We start from the raw sequence: 16,333 nt of genomic DNA, 5'->3' as shown, positions 1-16,333 counted from the left end.
TTTTCTTTGCGAATGGGACAGCCAAGCTAAGGATAAACATTATGTTACCAAAGAGTAGAAGAAACGAGACAACTTAATTCCAAATGGGAAAAATATTATTCATGAGCCCTTAGTTGAACCCAGAAAAATTTTTTACCCCCTCTCCTAATCAAGCTACGACTAATGAAAAATTAGAAATTTCTGAATGTAAATGAAGGAACAATTAAAGAAGGAATATTTGTAGGTCCTCAAACAAGAGAGTTGATCAAAGATGATGTATTTAATTCAACGCTAAATAATGTAGAAAGTGCAGCTTGGGTTTCATTTAAAGACGTTTGCAGAAGTTTTTTCGGCAAATAAAATCCAATAATTACCTCAACATTTTTAATTAACTTCATACAGAGCTATGGGATGTAATATGTCTTTGAAAATACATTTCCTCCACTCACATCTGGATTTTTTCCCAGACAACCTCGGAGGCATAAGTGATGAACAATTTCATTAGTGATTAATTAAGTGATGAACGTAAGGTGAACATTTCCACAAAGACATTTCAATATATTTAAACATTATGAAATACCCAAACAAGAAAAAGCAATATGTATATTAAATGAACACTTTACTCAAATTCCAACATCTTATCATATTCTAAATTACAACAGTTTAAAACACTTTGATGTAAGAAAATCAGTTTAAAATTTAGTTATTTTTAATAAAAACAACTAATAATTTTATATAAAAATAAAATAAATTAAACACTTATATTGTCAAAATACTAAATTTAAATGGTATTTATTAAATATTTTGTTTTTAATTAAATAAAAGTACTGATTATATAAAAATAATTTTATTTTTTTTTTTACTCAAATATTATTTAATTAATAATGATAAACACTTCAGTTTATTAAATTTAGAAAGTTGTTTCTGTACTCTTAATTTCCTGGAATAGTCACAACATTCCTTTTTTGTAGATAAGTACAGATATAAGTAATTTTTACTACATCTACTTGACTGTGTGCATGTATATGTGTTTATATGTGCAGAGGATAATTAATTGTAAATAACTATGATGAAGAGCTTAGAGTCTGATAAGCTCCTTTATAAATTATAAGCTTATCAGTGATAAGGATCCAAAAAAATGATGACTTTAATATTTAATTACACTACTTAAAATGTTTTATACGCACATTATTTCTGTAAATCTTCATCATTTATCGTCAAAGTATTTTTGCTTATTCATGAAGCATTCAATGAGTATAAATTAAAAGAAAAGTTAACTAGTAACATATTAACTAAAAAAAATAAAAGAACATCTGTTCTCTGCAACTAGAATCAGAATGGTTTCAAGACAACAAGGTAACAAATTATCAACTGCTTTAGCACTAATTAATATTTTAAGTAACTAAAATATTTTAGGTTTTTTCATTAGACTGTTTATAAACAGTTATTATTATAATAATAACAAAAAAAAAAAAACTAAAAACTTTTTTCTTGTATAAATCTTAATACAGGAAGATTTTCTTTGAATAGGCAATGACTTATGAAAGTTATTTGCTAAATTCATTTTATTGCTTACTTTTTAGGCAAGTTTTGTAAATAAGTAAATTTTTTAGTTACATTATAGAATTAAAGGTTGTTTTGTTTTTATCACATAAATAAATATAAAACTGAGTAAAATCTTTCGGAGGCACAGTTAATCTGTGTTGAGAGAAACTATAACAATGTTGAGAAGTAGTATAATGAAACATTGGTTAACCTTCCCTTATAAATAAAAATTAACAATATTTTAGTTGGTGGATTCTAGTGTTATTTAATAAGTTGAACACTTTAATTGACCTGATGGATTTAAAATAAGCAACACTTTGAAGAGAAAACCAGCGGGGGGGATTTTATGCCATTAAAATGTTTCCCTTTTATCCCAAATTATCTGTTGCATGGTGGGGATGAGTGGCGGGCTAGTAAGAGGAGCTAGCAGCTGGGATCCTAAAGTCGAAGGAGGAGGAGTATCATAGCTGGAAGCAGATTGGAGAACTACTACTGGTAGGGGAAGGGAGGACAAGCCTAATCAGCAGGTGGCAGCTCTGTCTGTACCGATGAGCGATTGGAGAACCTGGGGGTCTTGGGAGTGGAGCCTGTGGCTTAGGCAGGCCATCTAGGAGGGGGTGGTCTCTTTGGGGATTCACCACTTGAGGTGTAGAAAACCGAGTCCCGGCCGCTTGGGTTGCTCTGGCGTAGACTGCATAGCCAGGGGCTTCTGAGTGGTTAGAGGCGAGACACCTCCCAGGACCACGTGATGCTTGATTGCAGGTCCAGCCCTGGGAGGCTGGGGGTTTTATGTAACATTTTTCAGTTAGAAATACGTATTTAAAATTACAAATTATTTAGATTTAATCTATGATTACAATATGTGTAAAATTTTACGAAATATTAATTCTGCATAAGGAGTTGTACTATTATCTCCGAAAGGTACATTAGAAAAATTTCAATGTACTCGTAATACGATAGTGGGTTTTTCTTAATTTCAATTAATATTATGTTTCGTAAAGCCGTTAAAAAATCTATACATGGAGTTTATTTTGTACGTTTCCACTACACTTTATAGACGACATATTCCTCTCATCAAAATGATTAAACAGTTAACATAAATTTAGGGAACTGGAAATGTTTTATTTTCTGTTATAGCTAGGAAAGTTTCATCCAGATTTCGGCTCTTAGGATCAAATAACGGTAAACTAAAACTACAAACAAATTTTACACAGAATTAGTGGTTTCATATGCTATTTTATACGAAAAATCGTAATAAATGGGCCCCAAAACTGTATCTCTGGTGGTTTCCATGAAAATTGTTTTAAAACCAAAAATTTGGTATCATAAACATATATTTTTTTTTAGGTTTGGTATAAATTTACTTTGATAAATTACAAAAAAAATAAAACCTAAAAACAATTTTTTTTCAAAAATGTAATTCTGAGAAAGTTGATGTAACTAATGTTATTAAGACAAAATAAAATTTTTAAAAATTCATATCTATTTAAATCAAACAGAAAATTTCCGAAATTTTTTATTATACTGTCGCGTGTTCGTGGTTCGACCAGGATATTGAGAGACTAATAGACTAAAAATTCCTTATAAATACAAATTGTTACTCAAGAGACATATAAACAAAATAAATAATAAAAATAATAATTACAATAGCTATATAGCATACAAAATAGTAATTGAATAAAAGGACAAGATTTATTTAATGACAGTTAAATTTTATAAATAGAATTCAGTCCAATTTACTAAAAACTTAAAATAATCGATAGAAATTAATATTGCATTAACAACAAGATATCAATATAACAATTTAAATTTCATATAAGTCACTTTCTGCAAATATTATTACTTTTACTCTTTACAATAGAACTAACCTAACTTTATGAATGAATATAATACTGTCACTTTCACTACACTCACTACCATTTATTGGTGGTTTTCCTCACCGACTGACGGTAGCATCATCTACTTGTCTTGTCATCCTTATAATAACAACTCTCCTACTCAGCGTGACCGTATACAAGCCTATGGCGGGGACTGTACGCGCAACCCGCCTATATTAATGGTTATGAGTTATAATGTTTACCAGTAGTCATTGTGAATACATTAAGTAAATAGCCTATTATTATAGGACTATTGTGCTACTTTTAAAATAATTTTATTTTTTTAATTGATTTTCTTGTCAGTGATTTTATTTTACAGCAAGTGTAAATTAAGTTTAATTTTAATTTAAAAATTTTTCTTCCTTATTTTCCTCAATGGAAGGAAAAATAAGGCCTCCTCCACCCCGTTCTCCCACCACGGAACTGTCCGTCGGTGGAGAGGAAAGCGAGTCTGGCGCTAGGAAGCGCCAGAAACGCCGGGACTCCGCGCCTCCTATGGAGGCGGAGCCCGTAGCGGGCTGCAGCAAGGCTGCAGCAGCCGCCAACTCGCAGGCTGATGATGGGGCCCCATCACAGCCTGCTACCGTCAGGCGGGAGAAAATCCCGCCGATAATGCTGGACTGCCCGAAAGAGTGGCCAGCATTGGCGAGGGACATAAAGTCGAGGATTGGGGGGCGCCTGGTGGCTAAAAGCACCGGGCTCTCGATAAGGCTGCAGCTGGGCAGCGAGGCGGATTACCGGGCGGTGCAGAGTTTTCTGCACTCGAAGGGGGAGTGAAAGAAGCCTTTCACTCCTTTCAGCTCCCGAAGGACAGGGAGCTGAAGGTGGTTATACGGGGGATCCCCTATGGGGCTGCCCCGGAGGAAGTAAGGGAGGAACTGACCTCCCTTGGCTATGAGGTGGTTTCGGTTAAGAAGCTCCTCACAAGGGACGGTCGGGAAACCCCGACCTGCCTAGTGGCCCTTAAGAGGACCCCTTTGGCCCGGGCCATTTATGACCTTGGCAGTATTTTTTACTGCAAGGTCGCAGTGACTGCATTTGTGTCACGAGGGGGGCCACCCCAGTGCCACAGATGCCAGAAATTTGGACACTCGTCCAATTACTGCCAGAGGGCCCAGCAATGCGTAAAGTGTGGTGGAAACCACGACACTTCTGCCTGCGTCAAGCCGCGTGAGGAACCAGCCTCATGCGTCAACTGTAAGGGGCCACATCCGGCCAATTACAGGGGCTGCCCCTATTATAAGGAGCAGACAAACAAAGTCAAGGGACTTAAAAAGCCCGCGACTTTGGACGGCCGCAGCTGGGCCCGTGTTGCCGGTGGGGGAAAAACAGTCCCCAAACCGGAGGTGCCGGCACCCGTGGCCAAAGCGGTCGTGAAAAAAGGGGAGGTACCCTCCCCAACACCCGCCAAGCCAAAACCGGCGGCAACCACCAAGAAGGTGGTGAAACAAAAGGCGGTGACAAAGCCGGCCCCGGCGAAGAAGGCCAAGCCTTCCTCGACGGGAAAGGCAAAGCCGGCCCCGGCGAAGAAGGCCAAGCCTTCCTCGACGGGAAAGGCAAAGCCTGCTCCGGCTGGGAAGGCCAAGCAGGCTGTTAAAAACACCGCGGCCCCTGTGGCCCCGCGCCCCGCCAAAAGGGCGGCCGCGCCAAAAGGCACCCCCAGCGGCAATCCGAAACCGGCTACCCCGTTGGAGACCACTGGCATGGACTTCCTGTCGCAGATGACAGTGAAGGATATCCTGCCAGATATCATGATGGTTTTGCCACGCCTGCTCCAGGCAAAATCTCTCAAGGACTGTATTCAGTCCTTAATAGAGTGCCTCATGGCTGTACTGTCAGGTATGGTTAGGCCCACCCTCAGACTCTTGCAGTGGAACGCCAACTCAGTAGTAGGCCGGACGGAGGAACTATGCCGTCTGGCCGAGGATCTACTGATAGACGTGATACTGTTGTCTGAGACGTGCTTGAACCCAAACAAGCAACTGACCCTTCGGAACTATTTTACATATAGGACGGATAGGCCAGTTCGACCCGGATCTCGCACCTCTGGTGGAACTGCGGTTTTAGCCCACAGACGCCACATGCATACGCGCGTTGTTCTTCATACAAACGTGATGGAGCAAACGTGTGTGCATGTGGAGCATCTGGGCACGGTGTATCGGCTGGTTTCGGCTTATAGCAAGCCGAACGACGCGGTAACCGGCGCAGATCTGGATGCCGTGCTGGAAAATTGGGATGGGCCCGTGATACTCATGGGCGACCTCAATGCCAAACACGTGTCATGGAACAGCATTCTGACAAATCCGAATGGCAGATTGCTGTACGAAAGGGCGAGAGCCCGCCGCTTGGTCGTCGTAGGCCCTGAGGTGCCCACGTTCGTGCATCGCTCAGGCAGATCTAGGCCTGACGTGCTGGATATCGCAGTCATGAAGGGGGGTACTCTTCCATTCATGATTGAAACGATAGAAGACCTCAGCTCGGACCATTCCCCTGTCCTGTTGGAACTAGGTCAGGCAGGGGGTGGCCGAGATCCCCCGCCTATATCCCGAAGGTCAGTCAACTGGAAAAGGTTCTACGAGACCCTCCAGCGGGAGTACAGGCCGGTAAATCCTGAGCTCCTGAACACCCCGGAGGAAATCGACGACACTGTCGGGCGCGTCACGTCGTCAATGACCGAGGCCCTGGCAGGCAGCTCATCGGCCAAAACTCGAGCAGTTGTTCGAAACGACCTCCCTCCTCATATCTCCGAAGCCATAACGGAGAAACGACGACTGAGGAGGAGATATCGAATCACCCTGTCCCCCGCTGATAAGCGGGCCTTTTATAATCAAACGGACAGGGTAAAACAACTGCTGACAAGCCATCGAGAGGATTCGTGGAACGAATACCTCGCCTCGGTCTCTGACGACATCTCCTCGGTGTTCAGGTTGAACAGGAGACTGCGAGAAGGGAAGAAGCCTCGCCATCCGGTTGTGGGGCAGCGAGGTTTTCTTGCATACTCGGAGGCGGAGAGGGCCGAGGTATTCGCCGATACCTTGGAGGAGCAGTTCACTCCAAACCCCCCTCCCTCCCCGAACGACGAGCACACAACCGAGGTGGAATCCTTTCTTGTAGATTATTTCTCACAGGTGGAGGACGCCCCTCTAGAGATTGACCAAGTCACTGAAGCGGAAGTTTCCGCAGCCATTAAGGCCACAAGCCCCGACAAGGCCCCGGGTGTCGACGGGATCAGCGCCCGTGCATTCCGGAACATACCGGCCTCCGTGATTACAGCAATTACGGTGATATTCACGTCCATTTTGTACGTTGGATATTTCCCGAATTGTTGGAAAACGGCCAAAGTCGTATGTTTACCCAAACCGGGGAAAAGTTTACTTTTCCCACGGAATTATAGGCCAATCTCCCTGTTACCGGTATTGTCTAAGTTGTTCGAGAGGATTTTTCTCGAAAAACTGAGGCGATACATGGAGGGAGAAGTGCGGCCCGAGCAATTTGGGTTCAGGGAGGGTCACTCAACCACCCTCCAACTGGTAAAAATAATAGACGACCTTGTCGGAGGCCTGAACAGGAAACGGGTGACTGCAGCCGTTTTTCTGGATGTGGCCAAGGCCTTTGACAAAGTTTGGCATAGCGGGCTGCTTTATAAGCTAGCGCGATCGGCGATCCCCTACCGCTATGTCAGACTGATGCGGTCATATCTGCTAGACCGACATTTTGTCGTGCGCGTAGGGGAAACGATTTCCTCCACCAGAGAAATAGCCGCTGGGGTTCCCCAAGGAGCAGTACTTTCCCCGTTCTTGTACACTTTGTACGTGAACGATATGCCGCTGTCGGAAGGGGTCAAAACGGCCCTTTATGCAGACGACACGGCATATTTCTACGAATCCGCAAATGTGGATTACGCGGTCCGGAGGCTCCAAAGGCAGCTGGACTTAGTGGAACCGTGGCTCGACATGTGGAGAATCAGGGTCAACGGTGAAAAATCGGTGGCCGTGATGTTCACATGCAAGACACGAAAACCGACCAGAGAGCTGGAAATCTCAGGGGAGAAAATCCCTTTTGAGAAAACAGTTAAGTACCTGGGGGTGGTGTTGGACAGGCGGCTTACCTTCGGCGAACATGTAAATTATGCGACCCGGAGGGCTAAGGCCGCCAGAGCCTCGCTATACCCAGTGCTGAACAGTGCCAGCCCGTACCCACTGGCAACTAAGCTCCTCATTTTTCGGCTGTACGTACTGCCGATTCTAACATATGCTTACCCGGCATGGGGGGCAGTGTTGAGCTCCTCGCTTCAAAAGAAGATCGAGGCCGTCCAAAACATCGCGTTGCGGACGATCTTTGGAGCTCCGTGGTTCGTCAGGAACGCCACTCTCCGATCTGATGCGAGATTTCAATCCGTGTCCGAGGTGGGGGTGGCGCAGGCGCGCAGACTGTTCGGGAGAGCGGCTGTGTCCGAACACAGTCATCTTCGGGACATCTGCCGAGAGGACCCAACTCCGACAGTTGTAAGGAAGCGGCTTCACGCCGTACTGGACGAACCACCGTGATGGTGCGGTGCGGTAGCCGAAAATCGACAAACCAGGCTTAGGGGCCTCCATATCGCATGAGCCATAAACGGAATAGTGCGTCAGACGCGTTTCCGGGGTCGCGAGTGAAAAGTTTTCGCGAGTTATATAGTTTGAAGACGTCAAACACGGTAAGTCGCGCATAAAACAAAAACGCGGTCTAAATTAAAAAAAAAAAAACTTACAGTAAGACAAAATATCCCAGCAATTGCGACTCCTCCGGAAAAGGGGACGCATTGCTCCCTCCTTATAGCTAGTGCCCCGTTGTGGCGTATTCCTGCTAGCCTATTAAAGAGTTAGCACCGAAAGGACTTCAGTGGACGGTCTGAAGGGGAATTACGTCGGGAGGACAGGCTTTATAAGCCTAGCCTTCCGCGGTCGGCCCATGAAATGGGTTCGATAACGCTGGTTTAACAACGGATTGGAATGCAATTAAATCCGTCTTAAATTCACTAAAATAATAATAGACAAAACTTGAAAAATTAGATCCGAGATTAAAAAATAACCCTTTTAAAAACAAGCCCGATTAGAATGATCCAGCAGCAAGGGACTCTGTCCAGGTTCTGCGATAAAGTAGGGAGTAATAGACTCCTGCCAACTTTGCATTCCATTCCAATGTTTACCAATAACTCCCCGAACACCTTCCTGCATTCACTCGCTGTCCACGCTCTAATAGTCGTGACGTATTCTTCACTCGCTGTCACCACATGCCCACTGTCATCGCCGTAATAGTAGCCGCGTCGAACTCGGGCGAAACTACTTACTGTTATCGCTATCTATCATGACTGCGTCAAACACAGCCTCGTATAACTAATCGTCGTTCCCTGGTCCCTGGCCTGCAAAACACGTACCCACCTCATCCCTTTAATTGTTGAAGCATAATAATTTTCCACGTCCGCAACCTTAACGTTTTTCTATTAACTCTTATTCCGGCCCGGTAACCCTTTTGGTCAAACAGCTTTTGTAGGCACCATTCTTTGAATTACAAAGAACAGACTGTTAAACACGTATCTGTTAGTCTGAGAAAAGAGTCTCTTTTAGTTCCTTCTTTTCATTATTCTTTTCTCATTCTTTCTTCTTAGATGGTAGAAATCCGTTAACATATTTATTATGGCTATTAAAAATCATATTGTACTAATCAGTATGTTGATGTGGTTCTAATTCAGTGGTCTAGTGAAAGTACACAGCTACTGACCAGGTGTAGGTAACACTGATTCTATTGTACAATACAAGGTTTCTTAGTTCTTATATAAAAAATATCCATTCTAAAATTTTCCTGTCAATGGTAAATAAATGAATGTAATACTGACTCCTGTTGCTATCCTTGGAATGGATAAAATAAGTAATGTAGTTTAGCTCCATTATTTTCCAGAGGTAGCGTAATAAATAGATCAAATTTTGATTTTAATTATTTTTACATCAAAATGATTTTTCTGACACAAAACTAACAGAGGTAATGAAATATAAATATTTGCAGTGATGAAAGATTGTCATTATTATGGATAATAAACAACAATAACAATAAACTATTTATTTTATTTATGTGCAGAAATAAAATCAAGCAAACATTAATGTTTTATCTTATCGTATTGTGAATTGTTTAATATGCCCTAAAAATAAATAACAACTACTCGTACTTTTTTCATATTAGAGACCAATATCATATAAATAGTATATTTATGTATATATTTTAAAAGATTAAGTACTTTTAGTGATGGTGAGGGTGCCCTCAAAAGCGCTACCAAAATAAAAATTCACTAGTAAAATGGATAGGTAAAGTAAAACTTACTTAATTATTCTGTTTAATTAATACACAAACCTTTAAAAATACACTTAAATTATTCACATCATGCAATATAAAAATATCCTTGTTTCAAAATATTTGAACGCTGAGTTAATCTATAATATACAGGAAATCATGAAGAAATCTCAATTGATGAAGCACTGGACAAAATTGGTAAGTCTGGCATAAAAGTGATTTATATTTAAATAAGGCATTTTATAATACATTATTTAAATCTGTAATTTTTGTTTAAGTAAGCCTCCTTCATAAAAAAATTACATTTTCTAAAACAAATGCTTAGTAGCATTTAAACTTGGATTATTATTATTATTATTGGAGAGATTATAATTTATGTGTAAGTACACAAAAATGATATGTTTATGTAAAAATGGCAATATGTTCTTATACTGAAAAGATTTTTAAAAAAAGAAGAAAATAATACAATTTAAATAATTCAAGAGGTAAAAATCATCAATAAAAACTTAATCAGGAGATTTATATTACAATATAGTTAATATTATATTATATATTATATTTATATTACGAATCTGTTACTACTGTTTCAAGACATTTTCCTTTAGAATATGGCTGTGATACTCCTAATAAAGACTCTATTAAACACTGGTATCAACAGTTTAAGGATACAGGAAGTGTAGTACACAAAGTGCTGGCAACCTCCCTTCCCCGAGGAAGTTGTGGATCGAATAAGAGAAACTTTTCAGAGAAGCCCGAATAAATCAACTTGTGCAAGTTTATAACTGAGATACCACAATTGGCAATTGTGAAGTTTCTACATGAGCACCTAAAACTTCAGTAACATTGAAGTTGGTGCATGTAATTGAATATTATGATAAAACATGCTATTGCAATTTTGCTGTGGACATTCTTGATAAAGTGAATGAAGATAATGTGTTTTAGAAAGGTAATCTTCTCTGATGAAGCTATCTTTGTGTATCTAGTCACATTAACTGTCATAATTATTGGATTTGGGGTAGCAAGAATCCTCATGCCAATTGACAAACATAACATGATAGCCCAAAAATTAATGTTTGGTATATGTTGACTGCTTATGATGTGATCGGACCATTCTTCTTCGCTGAGCGAACGGTTACTTAATAGTCATCTAGACATATCACAGGAGAATGCAACACAACAAATTGATCATTGACAACCCAAGTTTATTTCCAACAAGATGGTGCACCACCAGATAGGGGTTTACATGTTAGGGACAATCTACATGAACAATTTCCTGAAAGACAGGATGTACGCAATAAAGGTTGTCAACATAAATGATCTAAAAAGAAAATTTAAGGTGTAATTAATGGCTAAATTCTGATATTTTTGTTATTTGTAACATGAAACTGAATATCATCTAGAGATTTTACATGTCACAAAAGTGCTCATATGGAAGTTAATAAGTGTTAGCAAAACTGGTTGAAATGGCCTGTTGAACAATAAAACACGCATGTAAGTATATAGTTTTTTATTCATTTATTAACATCTAAAATGTAGTGAATAATTTATGATCACTCTGCATTACATAAAATAAGAAAAAAAATGAATGAAAAATGAATAAGTGAAACAGTAATAAGATTGCAATTGTTTACAGGATATCTAGGGTATCTTTGTTTAAAAAGCATACCTCTAAAACAGTTGCACACCAAGCTCGATTGATTATATATATATATATATAATAAAAATACATATTTTATCTTTATTCGTTTCTTGGGTTAACCAGTCAACTATACAAACTTATAAATTAAATACACAACATTTCACTTAGAATTCTCTAAGCTTCCTCAGGTGACAATACACATCATACAAAATCCTCTTACATATATATATTTATGTGTGTGTGTGTGCGCGCGCGCGCATGTTGTATAAGTTTTTCATTAGGTTAACCAAAACAAACGTCCAGGATATATTGTAATTAGAACATAACAAAAAATAGTAAGCAGAACTGAGGCACTGATAATATTAAAAGAGAGATAAATATTAAAATTTAAAAAGCACGACTACCAAGAAAAAATCCATTATATATATAGAGTGTGCTGGTGAAAATCGGTTCACCGTTGGGCTGCCATGGTGGAACAAGCACACGCGTGCATACATACATACACACAATAAATACTTTTTGGCCAGTCGTGTAAAAACACTAGTAAGACAACTTCACACGTATGAGATAACGAGGTTTCTGAATCGTGCAGATTGAAGTAAACGACTCATTCATATGATAGATTTTTTTTAATTTATTTTAAAAATGTATATATTTATAACTTTTTTTTATATTTGTGTAGCCTATGACACATTTCCGGTAACGTAAGGATTCCAATCCGGGCTCATACGTCTAAATCGGTTCGGCTGTTGAGCTGCTACGCTGGAACAAACATAAATTCATTCATGCATACACCCTAAAAGCAGTATACTCCTTTTTAAGCAGTCGTGTAATTAGAGAGTAAAGATAGATCTTAATCTATCTCCATACAGAAAGGAAAGCGCCTAACTGCTGTATTACTTCATCACTAGTTATTATCAATTTGATGATTTAAAAAAAATAATTATTAACAAATAATAAATCCTATTTATTAATTACTAAAAGTGCTAAGCAATAAATGTATGAAATGGAAAGTTGTTCACAGACAATAATAATCAGTAATAGGTTTAATTTTTGGGCATATTTAATTTTTGTAATCAAAGAATACGAAATTTTTCATTTACTTCAGAAAATACTGGAGCTTCTGAAAATAATATAACAAATAGTAATAAGTTTACAAATAAGAATGCATTTTTGATGCATTAGCATTGCGTTGTAGTCTGAAAAATAACAAAAACCAAATGCTAAATTAACTAACTGTTACTATGAAAGATCTAGCATAAAGAAACAAAATTAAAAAATGATTCAAAATAAAATTACTTATTTTGTTCCGTAAACCAATAAAGTTTTTCCGAATAAATAAGGAACATACACTGTACAGCTGACGTTATTCATGACATTTGTCAGTGAAAAATATACTTACATTTAATATTGCCAAAAAGCCTTTCAGATAATCACAAAAGCAGTTGCAAACACGTATCAGTAAAAAATGTTTGTTTAGTACACGTGATAGTTAATTATTAAATTTGTAATGCCTTTAACAATATGATGCTACAGAATGTAATTTTACAAACAATATTTTTGTGTTTTATGGTTTGTTTCTAGAAGCACATAGTTTATATATATATATATATATATATATATATATATATATATATATATATATATAAATATATATGTTTCATTTTAATCGTTCCAAGCGATTTTCTCGTAAACTACGTCCAATACAAAAAACAATTACATAACAAAAGTTACTTAGATTTGAGGAGAACAACTCATGATGACCTTGACCGTTATTTCAAGGTTAATACGATTTTTTCAAAATTGAATGACCTATTTTTGATCTCACCAATGAAAATAGCAGATCATTTTACATTGAAATATGTGGTCACAATATGGCCTTGGATCTATTTTCATGGTGTATAATTTTAATCGCCTAAGGGGATTTTCTCGTAAAATACGCGGACAATACAAATTACCTAAACAAAAGTTACTCAGATTGGAGGGGGGCAAATCATTGTGACCTTGGCTTTCACCATATTTCATGGTTACCACGATTTTTTCAAATGGAATCATCTATTTTTGACCTGAATGAAAAGTAAAATTTGCTGCTCCTTTCATTGATGGGGGTGAAAAACTGGTCAATCCATTTGGAAAAAATCGTTTTAACCTTGAAATAACGGTGAAGGTCAAATTCAAGGTCACTATAAGGTGTTCCCCTCCAATCTGAGTTTCTTATATTTAGGCCATTTTTTTGTATTGTGCGTAGTTTACTAATCACATGTAGGGTGGTTAAAATAAAACATATATATATATAAATTTTCTTTGTGGCTTATCTATGGTATTAACTTCAAAACTCAAAATTGAAGATGATCTAATCATTAATTACCTCTTATGTAGTGCATTTATTATTATTTTTATTATTATTATTATTATTATTATTATTATTATTACACAAAAATTAAGATTTATTTACAAATTAGATGAATATATAATACAATCATTGTTGTAAATCTAACTTCTTTTGTAGGTGTAGGATCTTTTCATTACCGAGTGAGCATAATAGGAGGAATTATTTTACTTTCATCATACTTAAGTGTTGGTGTTGTAACATTCTTTATGCCAGCAGCTCAATGTGATTTGGAAATGAAGTCAGAACAGAAAGGATACCTTGCAGCAATATCATTAGTAGGTAAGTTATGGTTCATTCTATATAAATATTTTGATATCTACGAGGGATATCTCTAAAGTAAAAAGACCTCTGAGAAATTTCTCTCTTTAGGTTGTTGAGCTTGTCATTCATGGCCACGCTAGAAAAATACACATTGCATTGTTGTCTGTAAGTTGTCGCGTTGTAGTATCTTTGATTACGTTTAATTATTATGTTATAAAATGAATAGGGAAATCGATGTTGCCGCCGACTGTGAAATACGTAGTCATACGTTTTTTAAACCATCAAAAGGTTAAGTCGACTGAAATTCATAAGTAGTTGGTTGCAGTGTACGGTGATAATTCAATGAATGAAATAAACGTCTGAAAATGGTATGAAAGGTATAGAAATAACAAAATTAATGCGCATGATGAAGAACGTTCGGGGAGGCCTCGGTAATCACAGAGGACTTGTTGAAACGTGTCGATGATGAAATCAGAAAAGATCCTCGCTCTTCGATTTCCGACATGGCTCTTCTTTTCTCTGATGTTTCAAGAGCTGTTAATGGTTGCATTGTTCATGACCATATAGGCTTCAGGAACGCTTGTGCACGTCTTAACGGAATGTCATAAAAAATCCGAGTAGGATCTGCTTTGGAATTTTTGATGCGCTACACAGAAAAAGGTATGGGTTCCTTAATTCAATTGTTACCGGCAATAAAACATGGAATTTGTATTACACGCCTGAGAGAAAACGGCAGCCAAGTGAATGTCGTCATCCTCAATCATCAATCAGACCGACAAAGGCAAGCCACAGCAATTTGGATGCAAACTAATGACTACAGACCCTTGGGATAGGTTTGGCATACTGCTGATTGATTTCATGCCACGTAGAACGACTATAAAAGTAGAAGCCTACTGCGAAACTCTACGTAAGTTACGGCGCGCTATTCAAAATCGGCGACGTGGACGGCTGACCGACGGCCTCGTCTCCTGCACGTCCATATGTAGCGGATCCGACACCTGATTTACTAAGAATGGGAAATTTAAGATCGTCCACCATATAGTCCGGACTTCTTCAGGATTATAATTTGTTTGGGAAATTGTAAAAAATATTAAGTGGTAAGCAATTCGCGGGTGACGAGGAACTTAAAAATGCAATCAGTGGCTAAATGGACTGGTGACAGAAGAATACGACGAGGGTATACTGAAGCTTCTTTTTTATGTTCTTCAATTATTACTGTTGCTGTTTGGTTCCTGTAAATGTTAGAAATTGTTCTTCTATCTCCTCTGTACTAGAACCCTAACTTTTTTAAAAAAGCTGGTGTATTGCTACGATAAATTCATGTGGTGATTATATAAAGAAATAGTATAAGGTATGTAGTTTAAGAGAAATAAAAAATATTTATAAAGTTTTAAGAATACATTTTTTTACAATGAAACAGTCTTTATTTTAGGGATAACCTCTCGTATAAGGAAAGGTTGTTCACGTAATTACAATATTTTCTTTACTTTCAGCAAAAAGCAAAGGATATAATATTTATATAAAAGTAATACATGCATATTAACATAATGCATAATTTAAAATATGTTTAAACTAAATGGATAGAATTTTTTATTTATAGAAATAATTCAGCATTATGATTGAAACTGAAAAAAGAACATACACTACATTTGTAAATTATCAATAAATAAAAAATATGGTTTACATATTGGTTTCAAATAATTTTTTTAAATTTTTGCAGGAATTAAAACTCTTTCATAATGTTCTACAATTGACATTGAATCCAGCCAATTTAAAAAAAAAAACTACTATAGAAAATATTTTTTACTGATGAAGACAACCAATTCCAGAATGTAAGATCACTTAAAACTATTTAGTAGTAAACAACACTTAATATTGCTGTTTATTGGGCTCAGAGATTTCTGAAATAGCTTGAAATAGTTATATCCATTAGAGATCATATCAGGACAAAAATGAAACATGAAAATATATTAAAGAAAAAATCTTAATAATTATTCATTTTGTTTCAGGACTAATCCTGAGTGCTCATTTATGGGGATTTTTATCTGACACTTTGGGAAGAAGATATATAATAATAAGATGTCTGTTATGTGATGGTCTACTATATTTAATCACAATGTTAACACCTAGTTATTACCTTATTCTAGTTCTACGGTTCTTCAATGGAGTAGCGTAAGTGGAAATGAAAATCTCTTATATTTCTACAGTTTTTTATATTTATTTAAATGCAATACTGGAAATTGGTTCCATTACATATAAATAAAAAGAACTGAATTACAGTCTCACATCTACCTACTGAGAGTTTATTATAATTGA

At 37.5% G+C, this 16,333-nt stretch overlaps 1 protein-coding gene across 3 annotated transcripts in view; it reads left to right on the top strand.

The window, feature by feature from the left end:
• The first annotated feature begins 1,049 nt into the window (after window positions 1-1,049).
• Window positions 1,050-16,333, top strand: part of LOC142326712 (synaptic vesicle glycoprotein 2B-like) — a 28,231-nt gene continuing 12,947 nt past the window's right edge. Inside the window, exons 1-4 of one of the 3 annotated variants that reach the window (XM_075369356.1) lie at window positions 1,050-1,335; window positions 9,879-9,923; window positions 13,874-14,035; window positions 16,027-16,189. In XM_075369356.1, coding sequence (XP_075225471.1) covers window positions 1,317-1,335; window positions 9,879-9,923; window positions 13,874-14,035; window positions 16,027-16,189 — 389 coding nt within the window. In that variant the 5' untranslated portion in view covers window positions 1,050-1,316. The remainder of the gene's footprint in view (window positions 1,336-9,878; window positions 9,924-13,873; window positions 14,036-16,026; window positions 16,190-16,333) is intronic. The other 2 variants (XM_075369355.1, XM_075369357.1) reach the window with 2 other exon arrangements.

The sequence above is a fragment of the Lycorma delicatula genome, chromosome 6, assembly GCF_047948215.1.
Source record: "Lycorma delicatula isolate Av1 chromosome 6, ASM4794821v1, whole genome shotgun sequence".
Classification (NCBI taxonomy): Eukaryota; Metazoa; Arthropoda; class Insecta; order Hemiptera; family Fulgoridae; genus Lycorma; species Lycorma delicatula.
The sequence above is the reverse complement of the archived record's forward strand: the minus strand, read 5'-3'. Positions and strand labels throughout refer to the sequence as shown.